General features: G+C 45.3%; 1 protein-coding gene across 1 annotated transcript in view; it reads right to left on the reverse strand.

Moving 5' to 3' along the window:
* Nucleotides 1-2,673: 2,673 nt before the first annotated feature.
* Nucleotides 2,674-20,273, reverse strand: part of LOC137517714 (opsin-5-like) — a 65,289-nt gene continuing 47,689 nt past the window's right edge. The window contains exon 6 of the mRNA XM_068234729.1: nt 2,674-3,302. Within this exon, the coding sequence (XP_068090830.1) occupies nt 2,691-3,302 (612 nt within the window). The 3' untranslated portion in view covers nt 2,674-2,690. The remainder of the gene's footprint in view (nt 3,303-20,273) is intronic.

The raw sequence follows: 20,273 nt of genomic DNA on the forward strand, positions 1-20,273 counted from the left end.
CGCATAGCCGCTGACCAGCGGCCCACTGTATCTTCTGATTATTTCCCACATAATCACTTCCTTTATTTAAGCATTTATCAATTTGTTTCCAAGGTTTTTACACTCCTCACCTTTGGGTTGGGGTGATCAGGAATGAGCCGAGGGGTTGTATGTTAATGCTGCTGAACATACAGTTACCAGCATTCTGCAGTCATGTGACAAGTGTTACAGGGAGAGAAGAGGTTCACCTGACAGATGCATGTTAAATTTCACGGAAAGAATACCTTGTGTGATAGTTAAAAGCTAATGGCTGTTACTTTATGGATAACCTATGTATCTAATTACAGGTGCAAAATATGTGGCAGTGGAACTAAGACCTAATCGACGTGTATACATGGACAGTTGATTCACGTGGGTACCTTGCAGTTACTGTGGGGTTCAGCCAACAGCATTCACTTCCACTCGGTTGTTGTTGTACATACTGCTGCCCATATATACATGTATTGGTACACTGCTGTCCAAGCAACCCCAGATACCTCCAGCTACCACGAATACCACATTTCCAGGCAGTGAAGCCACTCCATATGAACTAGGCCTATGTACTTAGTCATTTTTAAAATCATTGGTCCCAGTAATGGAGCCAATTTGCAAGATTTACGGTTTGCTTTGTGAAGAACTGTCAGTTATCAGGAAATCCAATATTTTTCTGATATCCATTGGACTGTGTCTGTGAGGCTGGATATACATAAGGCAATCTGTAAAACAATCAAGGTAAAAGCTACAGTACGGTACAAAATATAAAAACTAAGCTATGGGGGATGGTTCCCCTTATTTCTGGTGATTCTGAGTCTGTTGTTCTATGACAAATGTTTCCATCCAGCCATATCTGTCTATACTTACTCCTTTTGGACACTGTTCTGAAAATAGGGTAATGGCCCTGTTAATCAAAGCCACCCCATAATGCTGGGTATCAAAAGAAACTTATAGCAAGAAAACCACAGACTTCACCAGCAGGTGAGCAGCATGGAGAGGACAGCGGAACTAAAAGTGATGACAACAAACAGCAAAGGCTCGAGGAAGCCTTCCTGGGGTGGTGCTCACTGCTCAAGCAACCGGCAAACACATAAATCCGGCATCAGGCAATACCGGCCAGTACCGGATAATAAGGACTTTGCTGTATTGCACATCAATCTGACACAATGTAACAACATTTTTTACTTCAGCTGAGGGGCGAGGTAGAGAGTTGTCAAGAGTGCTATGCAGAAGAAAAACTGACAGTATTTATAATGATTTTTACTCCATAGCCATAGCAGCACCCAGTGGACCATGTGAGCACCAGATGTAGGAGTGGAGATTGAGGTGCAGATAGCGAGGGGGGGGGGATGGAGAGAGATATTGGGTGCTAGTATTAGCCGTAGTGGTGGTGTTAGGAGTAGGTAGGGGTAGGTTAGTGTCAGGCTTACGTAGGGGTACGTTAGTGCTAGGAGTAGGTACAGGTGGGTAAGTGTCAGGCTTACGTAGGGGTAGGTTAGTGTTAGGAGTAGGTACGGGTGGGTAAGTGTCAGGCTTAGGTAGGGGTAGGTTAGTGTTAGGAGTAGGTATGGGTAGGTTGGTGTCAGGCTTAGGTACAGGTAGGTTAGTGTTAGGAGTAGGTACGGGTAAGTTAGTGTGAGGCTTATGTAGGGGTAGGTTAGTGTCAGGCTTATGTAGGGGTAGGTTAGTGTTAGGAGTAGGTACGGGTAGGTTAGTGTCAGGCTTAGGTAGGGGTAGGTTGGTGTTAGGAGTAGGTACGGGTAGGTTAGTGTTAGAAGTAGGTAGATGAAGGGTTAGTGTGAGAAAAAGGTTAGGTAAAGCAATAGTAAAATAAGGGTGAAATTACAAATATCTTACTACTGGCATTAACCAGCACCCAATAGTAAAATATCGGTAATTTTACCAATATTCTTCTAGCGGCCTCATCCATTGCCTACATTTCCAGATGCCAGTTTTCGTATATGCACCAACAGGACTGTTTTTCGGCATCCACAAACCAGCACAATAACATAAACAGTACAATGTTTTTATAAAATGGCTACACATAGTTTGTGTGTTCAATGAGTTTGGTCCAGTGAAGTATATCTGGCCTGGTAATTTGTGTATCCTGTATAAATTTATTTTAAAGGAAACCTATAATAAAGCAAAATAAAAAAAGTTCGAACTTACCTGGGGCTTCTAACAGCCCCCTGCAGATGTTCTGTGCCCGCGCCAGGACAAAACGATTCTCCGGTCCCCCACCGCGGCTCACTTCCAGTTTCGCCAACTAACAAGTCGTTGGCACCTGTGCATGTGCGGCCCTGGCCACTTACATCCTCGTTTGCGGAGTGTCCTGTGCAGGCGCCAAACGCTCCCAGCGGTGTGAGCGGGAGCGAGGATGCTCGCAGGTGCAGTGACCCGCTGATTGCAAAACCGAAAGTGAGTCGCAGTAGGAGACCGGAGCATCGTTTTGTCCCGGAGCGGGGACAGAATGTCTGCAGGGGGCTGTTAGAAGCCCCATGTAAGTTCAACTCTTTTTTTTTCATCTGATTTCAGGTTTCCTTTAAGAAACAACATAATTTCTCTATATAACCAATATGTTATTGGTACCTGCAAAACAAATGAATGTAAACTGCGATCTTCCTATTCACAAGATTGAAGGGAACAAAAAGCACCAAATGTCCAGAAACTGCCCACTGTCAATACATGCATTTACTGCATCCAGGAATAACCTCTAAAGTAATTTCCAAGTTGTCCATGTCAGTCCTCTTCTGTCCTCGCACAGTTACCCTTACAGACCTTTTAGCACAATGCATGATATCCAGTGGCTTCATCTCCAATGCATTACTCCCTTGCAGATCATAGGGGGAGGCTGTGACCATGTCATGGCAACACTTGGGATAGTGCTTGAAACATTCAAACGTGTCTTTGCACTTTTCACATGGGGAATGCGGACATTTTTCCTTTGACGTCTCTGAGCCACAGTTTGATTTGCTTCCTTTGCCGAACCATTTGTGGTAAAGATCAAGAACCGAGATTTGGTGACAGACGTTGGCCATCTTCACACACAGAAAAGGTAAGTTACAGATTTGACGGAGGACCAAAAGCTGTCTGGTGAGCATTTTTCGGAAATTGGGCTTCAAAAGAAGATAAATGATTGGGTTGTAAATGGTTGATGATTTTGCAAACAGTGCCGGTACTGCAAATACCAGAGGAGGAATAATATCAATGGATCCAAAGGTGGCCCACATAGCAATAATGGCATATGGACTCCATGCTGTGAAGAAGCCAATACACACAGCAATGCTAAGCTGAAGAAAGGAAAAAAAATAGTATTAGAGAAGAAGATAAAGATATCAATTATTTGAAAATATACATTTAAAGCAGATCTAAAGCGAAAATAAACTCATGAGACAAGGGGCTTGATTCACTAAACCACGATAAGTCATATCACGGCTGTGTTCGCGCGATTTTAGCGTTTGCATGCAATTGCGAATTTGCGCACACAATCGTGAATTTGCACGCAAAGACAATATGAATTCGCAATTGAGCGCACTAATTCGCTATTGCGGGAAAATCGCGCGAAAACGGCCATGATATGACTTATCACGGTTTAGTGAATCAAGATCAATGAATTGTGTGTATAGTAAGGATAATAAATGGAACATAAGTAGCAAAGAAAAGAGTCTCCTATTTATATTTTCGGTAATATAGCTTATAGCTATAAATAATAACATTGCGTCAAGACGTCACAGTTGCATGTTTAGAATCCACACTGTATTTTAAGCTGTAAAACAAGCCAGAGCTAATGACCGTTTTAATTTTCCTGCAGTAAAACCTGGAGTAGAGACACTAATGCACTAAAGCATATAGTGATGTTGGGTTCCAGTGTGGAGAACTATTTTACAGTAGGTCAGAAGCTCTGGGGCTACCAAAGAGCAAAAATAGAATATAATTAAGGTAAGAAAAGTAATATAATATTGAAATGAAGTTAATCAGGAACAACTTGCTTTAAGTGATTATTTTGCATGTAAATGTGCTGAAAGGTTATTTTTTATCAATTAGGTGACAAGTTATTTATGAGAAGTTCTGTGAATAGAGCCCATTGTTGAGGAATACAAATATGCAGTGAAATCAGTTTCTGGGATTATGTGATTATTTAGAATTTAATTTGTATTGATAAAAGCAATATTACAACAGCGTTTCAGTTATGTTTTTTTCAAATGCATGCTGGTGAAGGTGTAACAAACACCTGCGTTGCTGTGATGAAATAGATTGTTGGAGCAGGATTACATTATGTCTAAATTTGTTTGAGCCTATAAGGTCATTGGATCCTGGACCTAAGCACAATTGCTGTTCCAACTGAGGTGCAGACATTATTTCTGGTAAGCACATTCAATGTGTTGACGGTGCAGGGCAAATCACCAATACCGTGGGAGTTGCGAATGTGATGAAGGTTGATTACAGCTGTACCTGGCAGCATAACACTATCTCCAGTCTTTTTTGTTTTAAGGTACCATAAAGTTGGAAGACTCAAAAGGAGCGGATTCATATGGACCGCACCTCATAAGAAACTGCATTGAGGGTGCAAGGATATTCTTGTGTACATTGGGGTACAACTGTTGAACGCTGTAAAAAAACATAAACATATTCATATTCTTACACCCCACCATTCCAGCAAAGGGTCCCAAAGTGTCTTCTGGAAGCAATCCTGCCCATGGATCCCAACTGGGCATGTGCAAGTAAGGTTCATGCATGCCCAGTAAAACAAAGTGCTTGTGCATGAAGGAAAGAAGCTGTGCAAGAGCAGTTTCGTTCTATTGGGCATGCTTGGATGTTACTAGCACATGCCCAGTACAGATATAATGGGATTTATTGATGTAAGAAAATACAGGAAGTCTTTGGACTATCCAGAGGCTTCGCTCTTCCAAAGTAAGTATCTAACTTTTTTTTCTGTATCGCTACAGGAGTATTTTAAAGGGGGTCATACACTAGGCGACAAACCAACCAATCGACCATCCATTTCAATTACTATAATAATATATAATCGAATTGGATGACAATTGGTGCTGCCAAGTGCATGCCCGACCGACAAAGCAACAAATTTCGGGACAGAAATTGGCCGCACAGTCGATCGCGCATGTTGGAAAATGTCGGGCCGAGGTTGGTTGGTACGGCGGCCAAATTGCGATGAGACGATGAAACCCCCGCCGCTGCAATGTATAAATGTATGTAGTATTTATACATTACCTGTCCGGTGTCAGCCTCCGCGCGGTTTCTGTCCATCTCGCCGGGTTCCGCATAGACACCGACGGCGCTATGTCTGTCGTCATGAAGGCGCATAGTGGCTGATGTCAGATGCTATGTGCCGCTAGCGTGTATGTAGTGTTGGGCGAACAGTGTTCGCCACTGTTCGGGTTCTGCAGAACATCACCCTGTTCGGGTGATGTTCGGGTTCGGCCGAACACCTGATGGTGTTCGGTCAAACTGTTCGGCCATATGGCCGAACTAAGAGCGCATGGCCGAACGTTACCCGAACGTTCGGCTAGCGCTGTGATTGGCCGAACGGGTCACGTGTAGTGTTGGGCGAACATCTAGATGATCGGGTTCGGGCCGAACATGGCCGAACTCCGAACATAATGGAAGTCAATGGGGACCCGAACTTTCGTGCTTTGTAAAGCCTCCTTATATGCTACATACCCCAAATTTACAGGGTATGTGCACCTTGGGAGTGGGTACAAGAGGAAAAAATTTTTTAGCAAAAAGAGCTTATAGTTTTTGAGAAAATCGATTTTAAAGTTTCAAAGGGAAAACTGTCTTTTAAATGCGGGAAATGTCTGTTTTCTTTGCACAGGTAACATGCTTTTTGTCGGCATGCAGTCATAAATGTAATACATATAAGAGGTTCCAGGAAAAGGGACCGGTAACGCTAACCCAGCAGCAGCACACGTGATGGAACAGGAGGAGAGTGGCGCAGGAGGAGAAGGCCACGCTTTGAGACACAACAACCCAGGCCTTGCATGAGGACAAGAAGCGTGCGGATAGCAATTTGCATTTTGTCGCCATGCAGTCATAAATGTAATACAGATGAGAGGTTCAATAAACAGGGACCGGAAACGCTAACCCATCACAGATGTTCATTGTTCATGTTACTTGGTTGGGGTCCGGGAGTGTTGCGTAGTCATTTCCAATCCAGGATTGATTCATTTTAATTTGAGTCAGACGGTCTGCATTTTCTGTGGAGAGGCGGATACGCCGCCGATCTGTGACGATGCCTCCGGGCAGCACTGAAACAGCGTTCCGACATAACGCTGGCTGCCGGGCAAGCCAGCACCTCTATTGCGTACATTGCCAGTTTGTGCCAGGTGTCTAGCTTCGATACCCAATAGTTGAAGGGTGCAGATGGATTGTTCAACACAGCTACGCCATCTGACATGTAGTCCTTGACCATCTTCTCCAGGCGATCGGTGTTGGAGGTGGATCTGCACGCTTGCTGTTCTGTGTGCTGCTGCATGGGTGTCAGAAAATTTTCCCACTCCAAGGACACTGCCGATACCATTCCCTTTTGGGCACTAGCTGCGGCTTGTGTTGTTTACTGCCCTCCTGGTCGTCCTGGGTTTGCGGAAGTCAGTCTGTCGGCGTACAACTGGCTAGAGGAGGGGGAGGATGCCTCTCTAAAGTCTCCACAAGGGCCTGCTGGTATTCTTCCATTTTGACCTGTCTGGCTCTTTCTTCAAGCAGTTTTGGAACATTGTGTTTGTACCGTGGATCCAGAAGGGTATAAACCCAGTAATTGGTGTTGTCCAGAATGCGCACAATGCGTGGGTCGCGTTCAATGCAGTCCTAGGCCGAAGAGGTCATAGCCTAGGGTCACAAAACCTGTTTATTTGGGCAATTTCAATGGTGGCGAGTCTGACGTACATAAATCGCAGCAATGGCCGTTAGCAACGTCTGAATCTCACGAAATGTCTCATGCAGGTAGAAGAAATATTGTTAGACTTGGGCTCCAAAGATGGGTTCCCTACATCTCTGCAAACCAGAGTTACAGGGCTCCAAATTTGGTAAAATCCCCCATAGGCTTTCATTGGGCCTCCTATTTACAGTTCCAAAATCTCACATCTTTTCAAAGGGCAATTACTCAGCAGTGGCAAATTTTCTAGCATTGTAGGGACCCTTAGGGGGAACATGACTGGTGAGTTTCGGGCCCCTAGGCCGAAGAGGTCATAGCCTAGGGTCACAAAAACCTGTTTATTTGGGCTATTTCAATGGTAGTGATGGTGACGTACATAAATCGCAGCAATGGCCGTTAGCAAAGTCTGAATCTCACGAAATGTCTCATGCAGGTAGAAGACATATTGTTAGACTTGGATTCCAAAGATGGGGTCCCTACATCTCTGCAAACCAGAGTTACAGGGGTCCAAAATTGGTAAAATCCCCCATAGGATTTCATTGCCTCCCTATTTCACTTTCCAAAATCTCACAACTTTTCAAAGGGCAATGGCTCAGCAGTACCAAATTTTCTAGCATTGTAGGGACCCTTAGGGGGAACATGACTGGTGAGTTTCGGGCCCCTAGGCCGAAGAGGTCATAGCCTAGGGTCACAAAAACCTGTTTATTTGGGCTATTTCAATGGTAGTGATGGTGGCGTACATAAATCTCAGCCATGGCCGTTAGCAACGTCTGAATCTCACGAAATGTCTCATGCAGGTAGAAGACATATTGTTAGACTTGGATTCCAAAGATGGGGTCCCTACATCTCTGCAAACCAGAGTTACAGGGGTCCAAAATTGGTAAAATCCCCCATAGGCTTTCATTGGGCCTCCTATTTACCATTCCAAAATCTCACACCATTTCAAAGTGCAATGGCTCAGCAGTGGCAAAACTCACCAGTCATGATCCCCCTAAGGGTCCCTACAATGCTAGAAAATTTGGTACTGCTGAGCCATTGCCCTTTGAAAAGATGTGAGATTTTGGAAAGTGAAATAGGGAGGCAATGAAATCCTATGGGGGATTTTACCAATTTTGGACCCCTGTAACTCTGGTTTGCAGAGATGTAGGGACCCCATCTTTGGAATCCAAGTCTAACAATATGTCTTCTACCTGCATGAGACATTTCGTGAGATTCAGACTTTGCTAACGGCCATTGCTGCGATTTATGTACGTCACCATCACTACCATTGAAATAGCCCAAATAAACAGGTTTTTGTGACCCTAGGCTATGACCTCTTCGGCCTAGGGGCCCGAAACTCACCAGTCATGTTCCCCCTAAGGGTCCCTACAATGCTAGAAAATTTGCCACTGCTGAGTAATTGCCCTTTGAAAAGATGTGAGATTTTGGAACTGTAAATAGGAGGCCCAATGAAAGCCTATGGGGGATTTTACCAAATTTGGAGCCCTGTAACTCTGGTTTGCAGAGATGTAGGGAACCCATCTTTGGAGCCCAAGTCTAACAATATTTCTTCTACCTGCATGAGACATTTCGTGAGATTCAGACGTTGCTAACGGCCATTGCTGCGATTTATGTACGTCAGACTCGCCACCATTGAAATTGCCCAAATAAACAGGTTTTGTGACCCTAGGCTATGACCTCTTCGGCCTAGGACTGCATTGAACGCGACCCACGCATTGTGCGCATTCTGGACAACACCAATTACTGGGTTTATACCCTTCTGGATCCACGGTACAAACACAATGTTCCAAAACTGCTTGAAGAAAGAGCCAGACAGGTCAAAATGGAAGAATACCAGCAGGCCCTTGTGGAGACTTTAGAGAGGAGATTGACATCCTCCCCCTCCTCTAGCCAGTTGTACGCCGACAGACTGACTTCCGCAAACCCAGGACGACCAGGAGGGCAGCAAACAACACAAGCCGCAGCTAGTGCCCAAAAGGGAATGGTATCGGCAGTGTCCTTGGAGTGGGAAAATTTTCTGACACCCATGCAGCAGCACACAGAACAGCAAGCGTGCAGATCCACCTCCAACACCGATCGCCTGGAGAAGATGGTCAAGGACTACATGTCAGATGGCGTAGCTGTGTTGAACAATCCATCTGCACCCTTCAACTATTGGGTATCGAAGCTAGACACCTGGCACAAACTGGCAATGTACGCAATAGAGGTGCTGGCTTGCCCGGCAGCCAGCGTTATGTCGGAACGCTGTTTCAGTGCTGCCGGAGGCATCGTCACAGATCGGCGGCGTATCCGCCTCTCCACAGAAAATGCAGACCGTCTGACTCAAATTAAAATGAATCAATCCTGGATTGGAAACGACTACGCAACACTCCCGGACCCCAACCAAGTAACATGAACAATGAACATCTGTGATGGGTTAGCGTTTCCGGTCCCTGTTTATTGAACCTCTCATCTGTATTACATTTATGACTGCATGGCGACAAAATGCAAATTGCTATCCGCACGCTTCTTGTCCTCATGCAAGGCCTGGGTTGTTGTGTCTCAAAGCGTGGCCTTCTCCTCCTGCGCCACCCTCCTCCTGTTCCATCACGTGTGCTGCTGCTGGGTTAGCGTTACCGGTCCCTTTTCCTGGAACCTCTTATATGTATTACATTTATGACTGCATGCCGACAAAAAGCATGTTACCTGTGCAAAGAAAACAGACATTTCCCGCATTTAAAAGACAGTTTTCCCTTTGAAACTTTAAAATCGATTTTCTCAAAAACTATTAGCTCTTTTTGCTAAATTTTTTTTTCTTCTTGTACCCACTCCCAAGGTGCACATACCCTGTAAATTTGGGGTATGTAGCATGTAAGGAGGCTTTACAAAGCACAAAAGTTCGGGTCCCCATTGACTTCCATTATGTTCGGAGTTCGGGTCGAACACCCGAACATCGCGGCCATGTTCGGCCTGTTCGGCCCGAACCCGAACATCTAGATGTTCGCCCAACACTACGTGTATGCGGCTTACCCGGCGAGATGGACAGATGGACCCGGCGAGCTGCTACAGGACAGGTAATGTATAAATGCACTACACAACATACATTTATACATTTTGGGGGTAGCTGCGAGGCGGACGTGGCAGCTCAGCCTATTCCCTTATGATTTCATGCTGAAATCAGACGGGAATCGGCCTGTAGTGTATGGGCAGATTCGATTAGAGACAAATTTATCTCTAATCAGATTCGATTAGAGGTAAATTTTTCTCTTGGTTGAATCTGCCCATATTCGTTGTAATGTATGGGCACTTTTGTTGTGTACTTACTGTGCTCATTTTAAAATCTTCTCTGCAGGACCAACATTTTTCTTGAATAAACTGACCTGAGTTATATTTCCACACTGAGAATTTTATGTTCTTTCTAGGATCTACAGTGCCACCAGGTGAAAAGAAATTCCTAATTATAGGCAGACACAGCACATCATTGCTAACTCAGCACTAATTGTACATGATATAAGACATGGACAAGGAAGATAATAAGGGTTAGATGTAAAGTGATGCAACAGAAAAAGTAAGAAATGAGAATGTCTGAGCTGTATTATTATAATTTTCTGTAATGTTCTCGTCTCTTTATCTCCTCAGAGATCAGTCATAAACATGGAAGATCTTTGATCTTCATTGCTTCCATTTTAATGCAGAAATATATTCCGTGTGAGAAATGTAAATTCTCTGGCTAGGCTTGTTACGTGGAGCTCTTGGTAGCAGTTAAATAACACAGCAAGGACGTTTATCTTTCCACTTATCAATCTCTGTGGGTACCGGATGGTGAAATGTACATTTGAGAAAGCTGCAGAAAGGTAATTACCGTATACCTCCTAGGAGCTCACATGAATCAACCAAACATTAAATCACTTAGATTTTGTTTTTCCTGTAATTGTTTCTGTATGACGGTCATATTTTTGAATCTTGCCTGAAAATACTGAATTTTGGAAAACAAATTAACTTAAAAGCTATTTAGGAGGTACAAAACTCGATGCTATGATTATTAAAAAGTTATATGACTTTCAATTTACCTCTAGGTGCTAAAAAAAAGCCCCTTTGATTGGGTATCATGGCTTTACCTAGCTCAGACCATGCGTGGTGTGGGATTAGAAGAAAGTTTTCTATAATGTCCAGTAATCACGTACAGTAATCCCACAGCATCGGTAAAGGTTAATCGGATTTGAAATTGCAGGTTCTCTATGAAGAGTGGTGGATGGAGGTAAGTCATCTTTGTTGTTTAACTTATGCCTATAGCCACCAACACCATTGATCAGGGCTATAGAAGAGCCAATCAAAGGATATATATAGCTGAGGAGAAAAACGAAAGGTGCTGCTTAAAAAGAACCTGAACTGAAAATAAAAAGTAAAAATAACCATACACAGGTCATACTTATCTCCAGTTTACTACTCAATCCCTTTCTCCTCTCCTGCGTCCCATTTGTCCACTGTGATCAATGGAATTTTCCGTCCTCCATTTTAAAAATGGCCATTACCCCATAACAGCTTCCTGGTCAGCACACTGTTAAACTGTAATATCATCCACTTGAGCCATAGGGAAACATGGACATTACCTTGCACATTCAGTTGTAACTGACAGCTGCTGATATATAACTGACAGCAACTGGTATTTTTCGGTTCTGACAAAATATTGTCAGAACTGGAAGGGATCACTGTAAGAAGAAAATGGTGAGCTTCTGAGAGGAACTGATGGTGAGGTTAGTATGTAATTTTCATTTGCAGCTACGTCATGTGTTTATTTTAAATAAATAATTTTAAATAATTTTCCTCGCTTCAGGTTCCCTTTAAGCTCATGACACACTCTCAACTGCAGCTTCAATCCATGCCGCTATGAACACCCTTAGTAACCTATGTTAATGTGCTCATTTTAAAAGGAATATCCATTATATGAGACATTAGCCATAACGGTAACTCCAACTGAACCTATGGATTTAAAATTGTACATTTATTGCAAATGGTTAAAGAATGTAAACGGTAACAGCCATTTTAATCTGAAAATTCCTACTGCTATAAATCGCTTCCCCACAAGACTTTCAGTCATTTACATTTATGAACACACTTCTTTCCATTTTAATTTGAAAAACTGAATGAAGCGGAAGTTGCACCTCTTTGCAAGCCTGGTATCTGTACTCTTTGTGGAATGTGGAACTGCTTAAAAACTTTCCAGTTTCCTGCATGAATAATTAGTTGCACTTATTTTCAACACCTGGACTAATCTGTTTACTGGCAAAATAAAAGGACAATCAATATTCGGCCTTTATTAGAAACCCTAAATCAGGGGAACATTGCATGTAAAAAATATGAAATAAGGTTTGCCAATAAAACAACTGAAGCTAGGCATGCATTGTTTGGTAAGTGGTAAATTATTGCTATCGGCCTGATATTGATTGCTTAGATTAGATACCAGTAGAAATCTTATGTACTATCAATGGTGCTACTGCTGGTCTTGTACTACTTGGCGCAGTACAAAGCTGTGAAGCCACCAATCACCTGTCGCTCCAGTACCCCGCCCCATCCACCAAGCTCCTGCCAGCATTGCTTGTCTATTCAATTGACATGTCAGATCATATTTTTTTTAGATATTATGTTAAAAATTCATTGGGGGCAGCCCTCAACCCTGCTTGGCTACGGATCACTTCGGTCAAACCGCAGCTGACAGCATTGCTCTCCCCACCCTGCCAGCCGCATGATTCCAGCCCTGGAGCCTCGCATAGGAAGAGAACCCTTGGTGTAGCTAAGGACCTATGAGCCCTTCTTAAGCAGAGAAGGCTCAACATGGGAATGGATTGGAACAGTTAGTTAATTATTAACACTTTTCAGAGCACAAGGTGATAATTACCAGCAGAGCACAAATGGAGAGCTAATACAGGGATTAAAGCAGGGGCCCTAGTGGACCCCTCTGACCCAGGGCCCCCAGTGTGGTCACAACCTCCACATCCCCTATTGCTACGCCACTGCAACTTCTGTACAGCTTCAGCCCTGCAATGCCGCCTGAGTGATCGGGTCCCAATCCCCGCTGGGCAACATCCCTCGTATGTGTATATGAGGCTTTAGAGTGTGAACCACTGATTGTCAGCAACCTTCAGTTCCCCCATTTATTTATAAAGTGGTTCTTTAGCCGGTCCTCAAGGATCCTCATATCCCCTGGAGCGGGTTCCTTTCCCTCCCTTCGAATAACTAGGCGAATGCCACTGCGCCTGCCAGCATTGGCTGCGCGCATGCTCGCTCACGCTCGCGTTGCCGGGAGCATCCTGTGCAGGCACAGTATGAAGTTTTCTCATACTGTATCTGCGCAAGATGCGAGCGAGAGCGAGGTGGTGCGCCACCACTGCCGCACCGTGGTGTTCGTCTAGTTAGTTGAAAAAAGGGAAAGGGACCCGCTCCAGGGGATATGAGGATCCTTGAGGACCGGCATGGGACAGGGCGTCTGCAGGGGGCAGTAGAAGCCCCGGGTAAGTGAAACTTTTTTATTTTTTTAAAGGTTAAAGAACCCCTTTAAAGTAAACCTATACTTTTCTGAAAAGAAAAAGAAACATTTTTTCCAGGACAAGTAAACACACACCCGTGTGTGTGTGTTATATTCTTCTAGAAAAATGCATACACACAGTTATTATGACGGTACTGAACTACAAAATCCACCCACTGAATGAAACCATATAATAATGTTACTAGCCAGCGACAAAAATGGAGTTTAATGAAGTCAGTGTTGAATATAATACGTAACTTTTATTGAAAGTGTTAAAAACACAATATTACAATGTGTTTGACTGTGGCCCCGGTGTTCATAATAAGTACACCGAAATGGGACAATATAAAAACAATCAGTCTCTAACAGCTTCAAACAACATAAAATTTGTGTCTGATTTGCATTTCACGGTTCAACAGAGCACTTCATCACAGGCAGAGAACATCACATAAAGTGTCTTGCTGTGCTTCAGAATATAATCAGAAGCAATCCAATTAAACCATAATGATAGATGGACCAGGACCAGATTAATTTAGCAATAGCTCCAGAATCATATTCATACTGTTTTACAGTATAAGCAGACTTAAAGTGAGCCTGAGATGGGGGATTAGCCATAAAATATACATACCTGGGGCTTTCCCCAGGCCCATCCAGCCTGACGGCATCCTCTTCTCCCTCTCCTTTTGTCCGCAGTTTGCCCCGGAAAATCCTCCGGTCCGGGGCCAACTGTGCATGTGTGGCCTGGCTGTGTATGCTCTCCTGCCGCGTTCACATCGCCTAGAACTTCCGGCGACAGGAGTGAGACAGGGGAGTGCGGCTGGCCGGACTGTGCATGCGCCAACTGGCCCCGACTAATGGATTTTCCGAGGCCAGTAGCGGGCGAATGGAGAGGGAGAAGAGGACTCCATGGGGGGCGATCAGGCCGCAGGGGCTGTAGGAAGACCCAGGTATGTATACTTTATGGCTAAACCCCCATCTCTGGCACACTTTAAGCAGCAAATGATTAACTTGAAATAGGGCCGTAGGCAAGACAGAAAATTTGGCTTCCCCTGCTGGTCATCTGGCTTCTTTGGTAAGGTAAGATAGGGAATGGGGATCAGAAAAAGTGCCAGCTAGGCCCCTAGACACCCAATAAACCCTAGGCACCTGCTTAGTTGCCTTGTGGGTGATCTGGCTCTGGACTTAAAGGCATAAATATGTAAACAAGCAGTCTGCACCTGTGAGAAGAATAGACACAGAGGGCATCAGAAGACATTTGTGGAAGGGTTCACACTTATCAGGATCACATGTGTTTTCCATTAATACAAATTCACATTAGACCTGACAGCACTTGTAGATCAATTGGATTGTTCACATCTAATGCAATTTCTGCATTAGGCGTTATCTGGATTAAAATCATTAGCAATCGCATTAAAATGTTTTGTAACATATATGGTTGCACGTAATGTGTGGGAAAATAATGTGGGGGCTACACACACACCAAGGCTATGTAACATTATGTGGTACTTACTTATTATGCTGTCCAGGCAGTTACATACTCAGGCTTCTTTCACACTAGGGACTTGATTCACTAAGACAAATAGCATGCCTTATCCGAGTTAAGACACCTTATCAGAGATAACACGCCTTATCCGAGTTAAGACACCTTATCAGAGATAACATGCCTTATCTGAGTTAACACGCCTTATCGGAGATAACATGCCTTATCCGAGTTTACACTCCTTGGGTTTGATTCACTTATGCCTAGTACACACCATACAATTTTCTGTAAGATTTTCTGTTAGATTTAAGGCAGCCCTACACTGGTCGATTGCCACCAGCAGATAGATCCCTCTGTGATCGAATCTGATCAAAGAGGGATCTATTGGCTGCCTACACTGCAAACAGATTTTGATTCGATTTCACTATGAAACCGATTTACAATCTGTGGAGCTGCCGCTGCCGTCCCCTGCATACATTACGTGATCCAGCTGGCGCAAGTCCCCCGGTCTCCGCTGTCTCCTCTCCGCTTTGGGCTCTGGCTTGACTTTACTTCCTGTCGGGGGAAGTTTAAACAGTAGAGGGCGCTCTACTGTTTAAATTTCCCCCAACAGGAATTAAGTGAAGCCAGCCGGATACCAGAGAAGGAACAGCGGGGATACTCGCCGGCGGAACAGGTAATGTATTGCCGCTAACGTCGGTCGTCAGACATCCGAACGCTGCTATTGACGCACTCCCGACCCGCCTGCGATCGAGCGAAATCTTCCGCGTGGACAGATCGACTGGATCGATTGATTTCGGATGGAAATCGGTCGATTGGTCAGCGTTTGCGCATCGATTTCACAGCAGATTCGATCACAGTGTTCGAATCGGCTGTCTATCGGCTGGAAATCGTGTAATGCTGGGGATACAGAGTACGTTTGTCCCATTATTAATCGAGCCGCTGATGGCTCGATTGATAATTTCTGGCAAGTCCGATGACCCCGCTTGATCCCCGCCCGCTCCATCCCCGCAGGCGGACAATAGCGGGGAGTCGAGCGGAAGATAAGGAAGCGCCCGCAAGGACGAGAGGAAATCGATCCGGACAGCGGCGGGGACGAGCGGGGACACGGCGGGGGTCGATTCGACTGATAAGGCTGTTTCTGAACGATCCGCTGAGCGGATTCACTAAGAACGATTAGCATAGCGAACTTATGCCTACTAATTGGCAATGACGAGAGCTCCACTCGTCCTGCCCTTAGCCCCTGCGGGTTCGTAGCGCTCGCTATGCTACTCTGATAAGGCGTGTTAAGTTTGATAAGGCGTGTTAAGTTTGATAAGGCGTGTTATCTCTGATAAGGAGTGTTAACTCAGATATGGCGTGTCATCTCTGATAAGGCATGTCAACTCGGATAAGGCATGCTATTTGTCTTAGTGAATCAAGCCCTAGGAGCTGATCCGTGCATTTTGACGGATCACTCCTAGTTTGCATTTAGAAAGGTAGCAAGAAAGTCTGTTTGACTTCCGTGTTAACTTTCACAGTAGACGAAGCTTTCCAAAGCGTTACGTTACAATGCATCTGGGAGCATCGTAACATCCAGGTGCAGAGTTTTCCTGTGGGGTAAATTAGAACTACCGCCGCTAATCAGCGTCACACCGCAACTTCCCGATGTCACTCAACACGTGCACGAAATCGGGTTCATGCACGCTTGGCTAATGTGAAAGAGCCCTCAGGAAAAGTGTATACAATGTTTCAATCTCTTCAGCGTCAGTGTCTCAGATTACAGCCTGGAATCTCTTTCAGTGGAAGTGCTGTGGCTGTGCAGAATGAACGCAATTACTTACATAATAAATTACAATATAATAAATTACAATACACAACTAAAGCAACAGGAAAAAATTGTTTAGTAAAATTAGTAACCCTTAGGGCCCTTTTCCACTAGAGGCGATTGCTGAATCGCAAAATCGCAAATCGCTAGCGATTTTAAAATCGCTAGGGTTTGCTAAATAACATAGGAATAACGGTAGGTCATTTTCTCCACCGTGATACGATTTTTACAAAAGCGCGATCGCACCGCAGAGCGATTTTTGCCGTGATTTTGCTATGCTATGCAGTGCAATTGTCGCAAAAAAATTGGACTTTATTGAATCGCAGTCGCTAGCGTTTAACGCAAACGCTAGCGATTGCTAGTGGAATAGGGCCCTATAACCCCTAACCCTTCACCTTCCCCATCCTTAACTCCTAACCTTAACCCCAACCTTTAACTTCCCTCCAATCTCCCCCTTCCCCTCCTTAACTCCTAACGTTAACCTCCCCCTTAACCCCTAACCTTAACTCCTAACCCTTAACCCCTAACCTTAACCTCCCCCTCCTTAACCCATAACCTTAACCCTAAGCCTTCACCTCTCCACTCAACTCCCAACCTTAACCCTTAACCTACCCCCTCCTTAACCCCTAACTTTAGCCTTCCCCTCTTTAACCCCTAAACCTTCGCCTGCCCCCTCAACTCCTAACCTTAACATCCCACCTCCTTAACTCCTAACCTTAACCCTAACCTCCCCCTTCTTAACCCCTAACCTTAACCTTCTTGCCCCCCCCTCCTTAATGCCTAGCTGTAACGATCGGTGTCAACACACAGAGAGAATCTGATTATTGGTGATCTGCAGTATCACCAAGAATACAGATCTATACCTGATTATGGATGATCTGCAGAATCACCAATGATACAGATATAGCGCTAACCTCTGGACACCTCTAGATATATATATATATATATATATATGGTGAGTGTTTGCTTTGGTGTAACAGTATGACTTTGAGCAACCCACCTGATGAACAGGTGACCCTAAGCAGTACAGAAGATACTGCTATGGATGGTACAGAAACCTTCCAGCAGCCTGAGACTCTCCAAGGGGTGGAGTCAGGCTGAAGGTAGGAAGGACCAGAGAGTGAGTGACACCTGAAGGTGGATGTCACTGACTGATCTTGGAGACTATCTCTTAAGTGGAGAGAGATAGCTCTCGAGGTCGGGCAAGCCAGGTCGGCAACACACAGACAGATAAAGTACAAAGACAGAAAGCTGATTCGGTATTCAAGTCAGGCAGGGTTTGGCAACGAGATATCAGATATGCGTGGTACCGAATCAGAAAGCAGAGGGATAGTCAGGAAAGCAACAAGTCATAACAAATAACAAACAATGCCTAGTCTTGGGTGTGAGGTCCATGGTCTCTACACCCTGGAACTAGTCTGAAGTATAACAGAATGATAATGCAAGTTCCCTAGTCTTGGGTGTGAGGTCCGTGGTCTCTACACCCTGGAACTAGTCTGAAGTATAACAGAATGATAATGCAAGTTCCCTAGTCTTGGGTGTGAGGTCCGTGGTCTCTACACCCTGGAACTAGTCTGAAGTATAACAGAATGATAATGCAAGTTCCCTAGTCTTGGGTGTGAGGTCCGTGGTCTCTACACCCTGGAACTAGTCTGAAGTATAACAGAATGATAACACAAGTAATCTGGCTCAGTGTGAATTCCCAGGTCCTCCTGTTTCAAACACACTGTTGGATCTGACTTAGGTCTGAATGCTTCCACGTAGTGATCGCAACAGCAGACAACTTGAGAGTGGCCAGCAGTAACCATATATAGTGCATTGCTCTCTGGCGCCACCCTGAAGTGATCAACCAATGGCTACCAGCTCTGAGGTCAGCTGATCCCTCCTTGGCCATCATAAAAGTTCTTCCTTTCAGCGCGCGCGCGTATTCCTAAACCTGTGTGAACTAACAGGCTCAGCCACACTAGCTGCACACTGCTGCGTGCAAACCGCCGCGCTGGACGCGGAACCAGCCGCCTTACTGTCGTTACATGCGGCGGCTTTTCCGCGTTCTGCTATGTCACTAGATGCACGCTTCCACGTGCAGACCGCCGCGTTGGACGCGGAATCAGCCGCCTTGCTGTCAGTACACGCGGCGGCTTTTCCGCGTTTTCTCACACTAGCCTTAACTCTAACCCTTAAGCCCCCCTCCTTAACGCCTAACCCTTAACCCCCCCCTTAACTCCCGTCCTTATCCTCTCTGCCCCCCTCCTTAAAGGGAAGGTTCAGGGAGGGTGGGTAAAAAATAAAAATCAATTTCCACTTACCTGGGGCTTCCTCCAGCCCGTGGCAGGCAGGAGGTGCCCTCGCCGCCGCTCCCGGTGGTCTCCGGTGGCCGACCCGACCTGGCCAGGCCGGCTGCCAGGTCGGGCTCTTCTGCGCTCCAAGGCCCGGAACTTCTGCGTCCCACGCCGGCGCTCTGACGTCATCGGACGTCCTCCGGGGTCTACTGCGCAGGCGCAGAACTACTGCGCATGCGCAGTAGAGCCCGGAGGACGTCCGATGACGTCAGCGCGCCGGCGTGGGACGCAGAAGTTCCGGGCCTTGGAGCGCAGAAGCGCCCGACCTGGCAGCCGGCCTGGCCAGGTTGGGTCGGCCACCGGAGACCACCGGGAGCCTGCGGAGCGGCGGCGAGGGCACCTCCTGCCTGCCACGGGCTGGAGGAAGCCCCAGGTAAGTGGAAATTGATTTTTATTTTTTACTCACCCTCCCTGAACCTTCCCTTTAATGCCTAACCTTAACCATAACCCTTAAGCCCCCCTCCTTAATGCCCAACCCTTAACCCCCCCCCTTAACTCCCATACTTATCATCTCTGCCCCTTTCCTTAATGCCTAACCCTAACCCTTATTCCCATCTCCTTACCTCCTACTAATTTCACTAAACTATTTTTTCTCCTGTGTTTTAGTTATGTACTGTAATTTATTATGTAAGTTAATGTGTTCATTCTGCACCGAATAGCCACAGCACCTCTAATGAAAGAGATTCCAGGCTGTAATCTGAGACACTGATGGGATTGAAACACTGTGTGTAACTGCCTGGATGACGGTATAATGTAAGTACCCATTATGTTTTTTAACACGTTCAATAAAGTTAAGTATTATTGTATACACCGTTTAAAAACTGGCTAGGTCTGTCACTAATCCGCCGTGCGCGCGCCCGTTGCCCGGCAAGCGTGCGCACGCCTGCTGCGCATGCACACCTCGCGCATGCCCGCCCTGCGCGCGCACACACGACCACCCCTTCTGGCCCCGTCCTCCTCCGGCTCTTGGCAGTGTCTCTGCGTCTTGTCCCTACACATGCGCAGTGCTAAAAAGCACTGACACACGGACAGACGCAGGGAAAATTGCCTATTATTATATAGAATTGATTTCATCAACCACATTTTTGCTGACTAGTAATGAAGATGCATTTTTTTTCTTTTTTTCATAAACATGACTTTACTACAGCTAATTATCACTGTAAGTAATATCCTCCTCTTGCATAGGAATGATCTGAAGTTAATGCATTCTCATGTATGATTTCACAGCAGCACATGTGCATCAC

This window comes from Hyperolius riggenbachi, chromosome 5 (assembly GCF_040937935.1).
Source record: "Hyperolius riggenbachi isolate aHypRig1 chromosome 5, aHypRig1.pri, whole genome shotgun sequence".
Taxonomy (NCBI): domain Eukaryota; kingdom Metazoa; phylum Chordata; class Amphibia; order Anura; family Hyperoliidae; genus Hyperolius; species Hyperolius riggenbachi.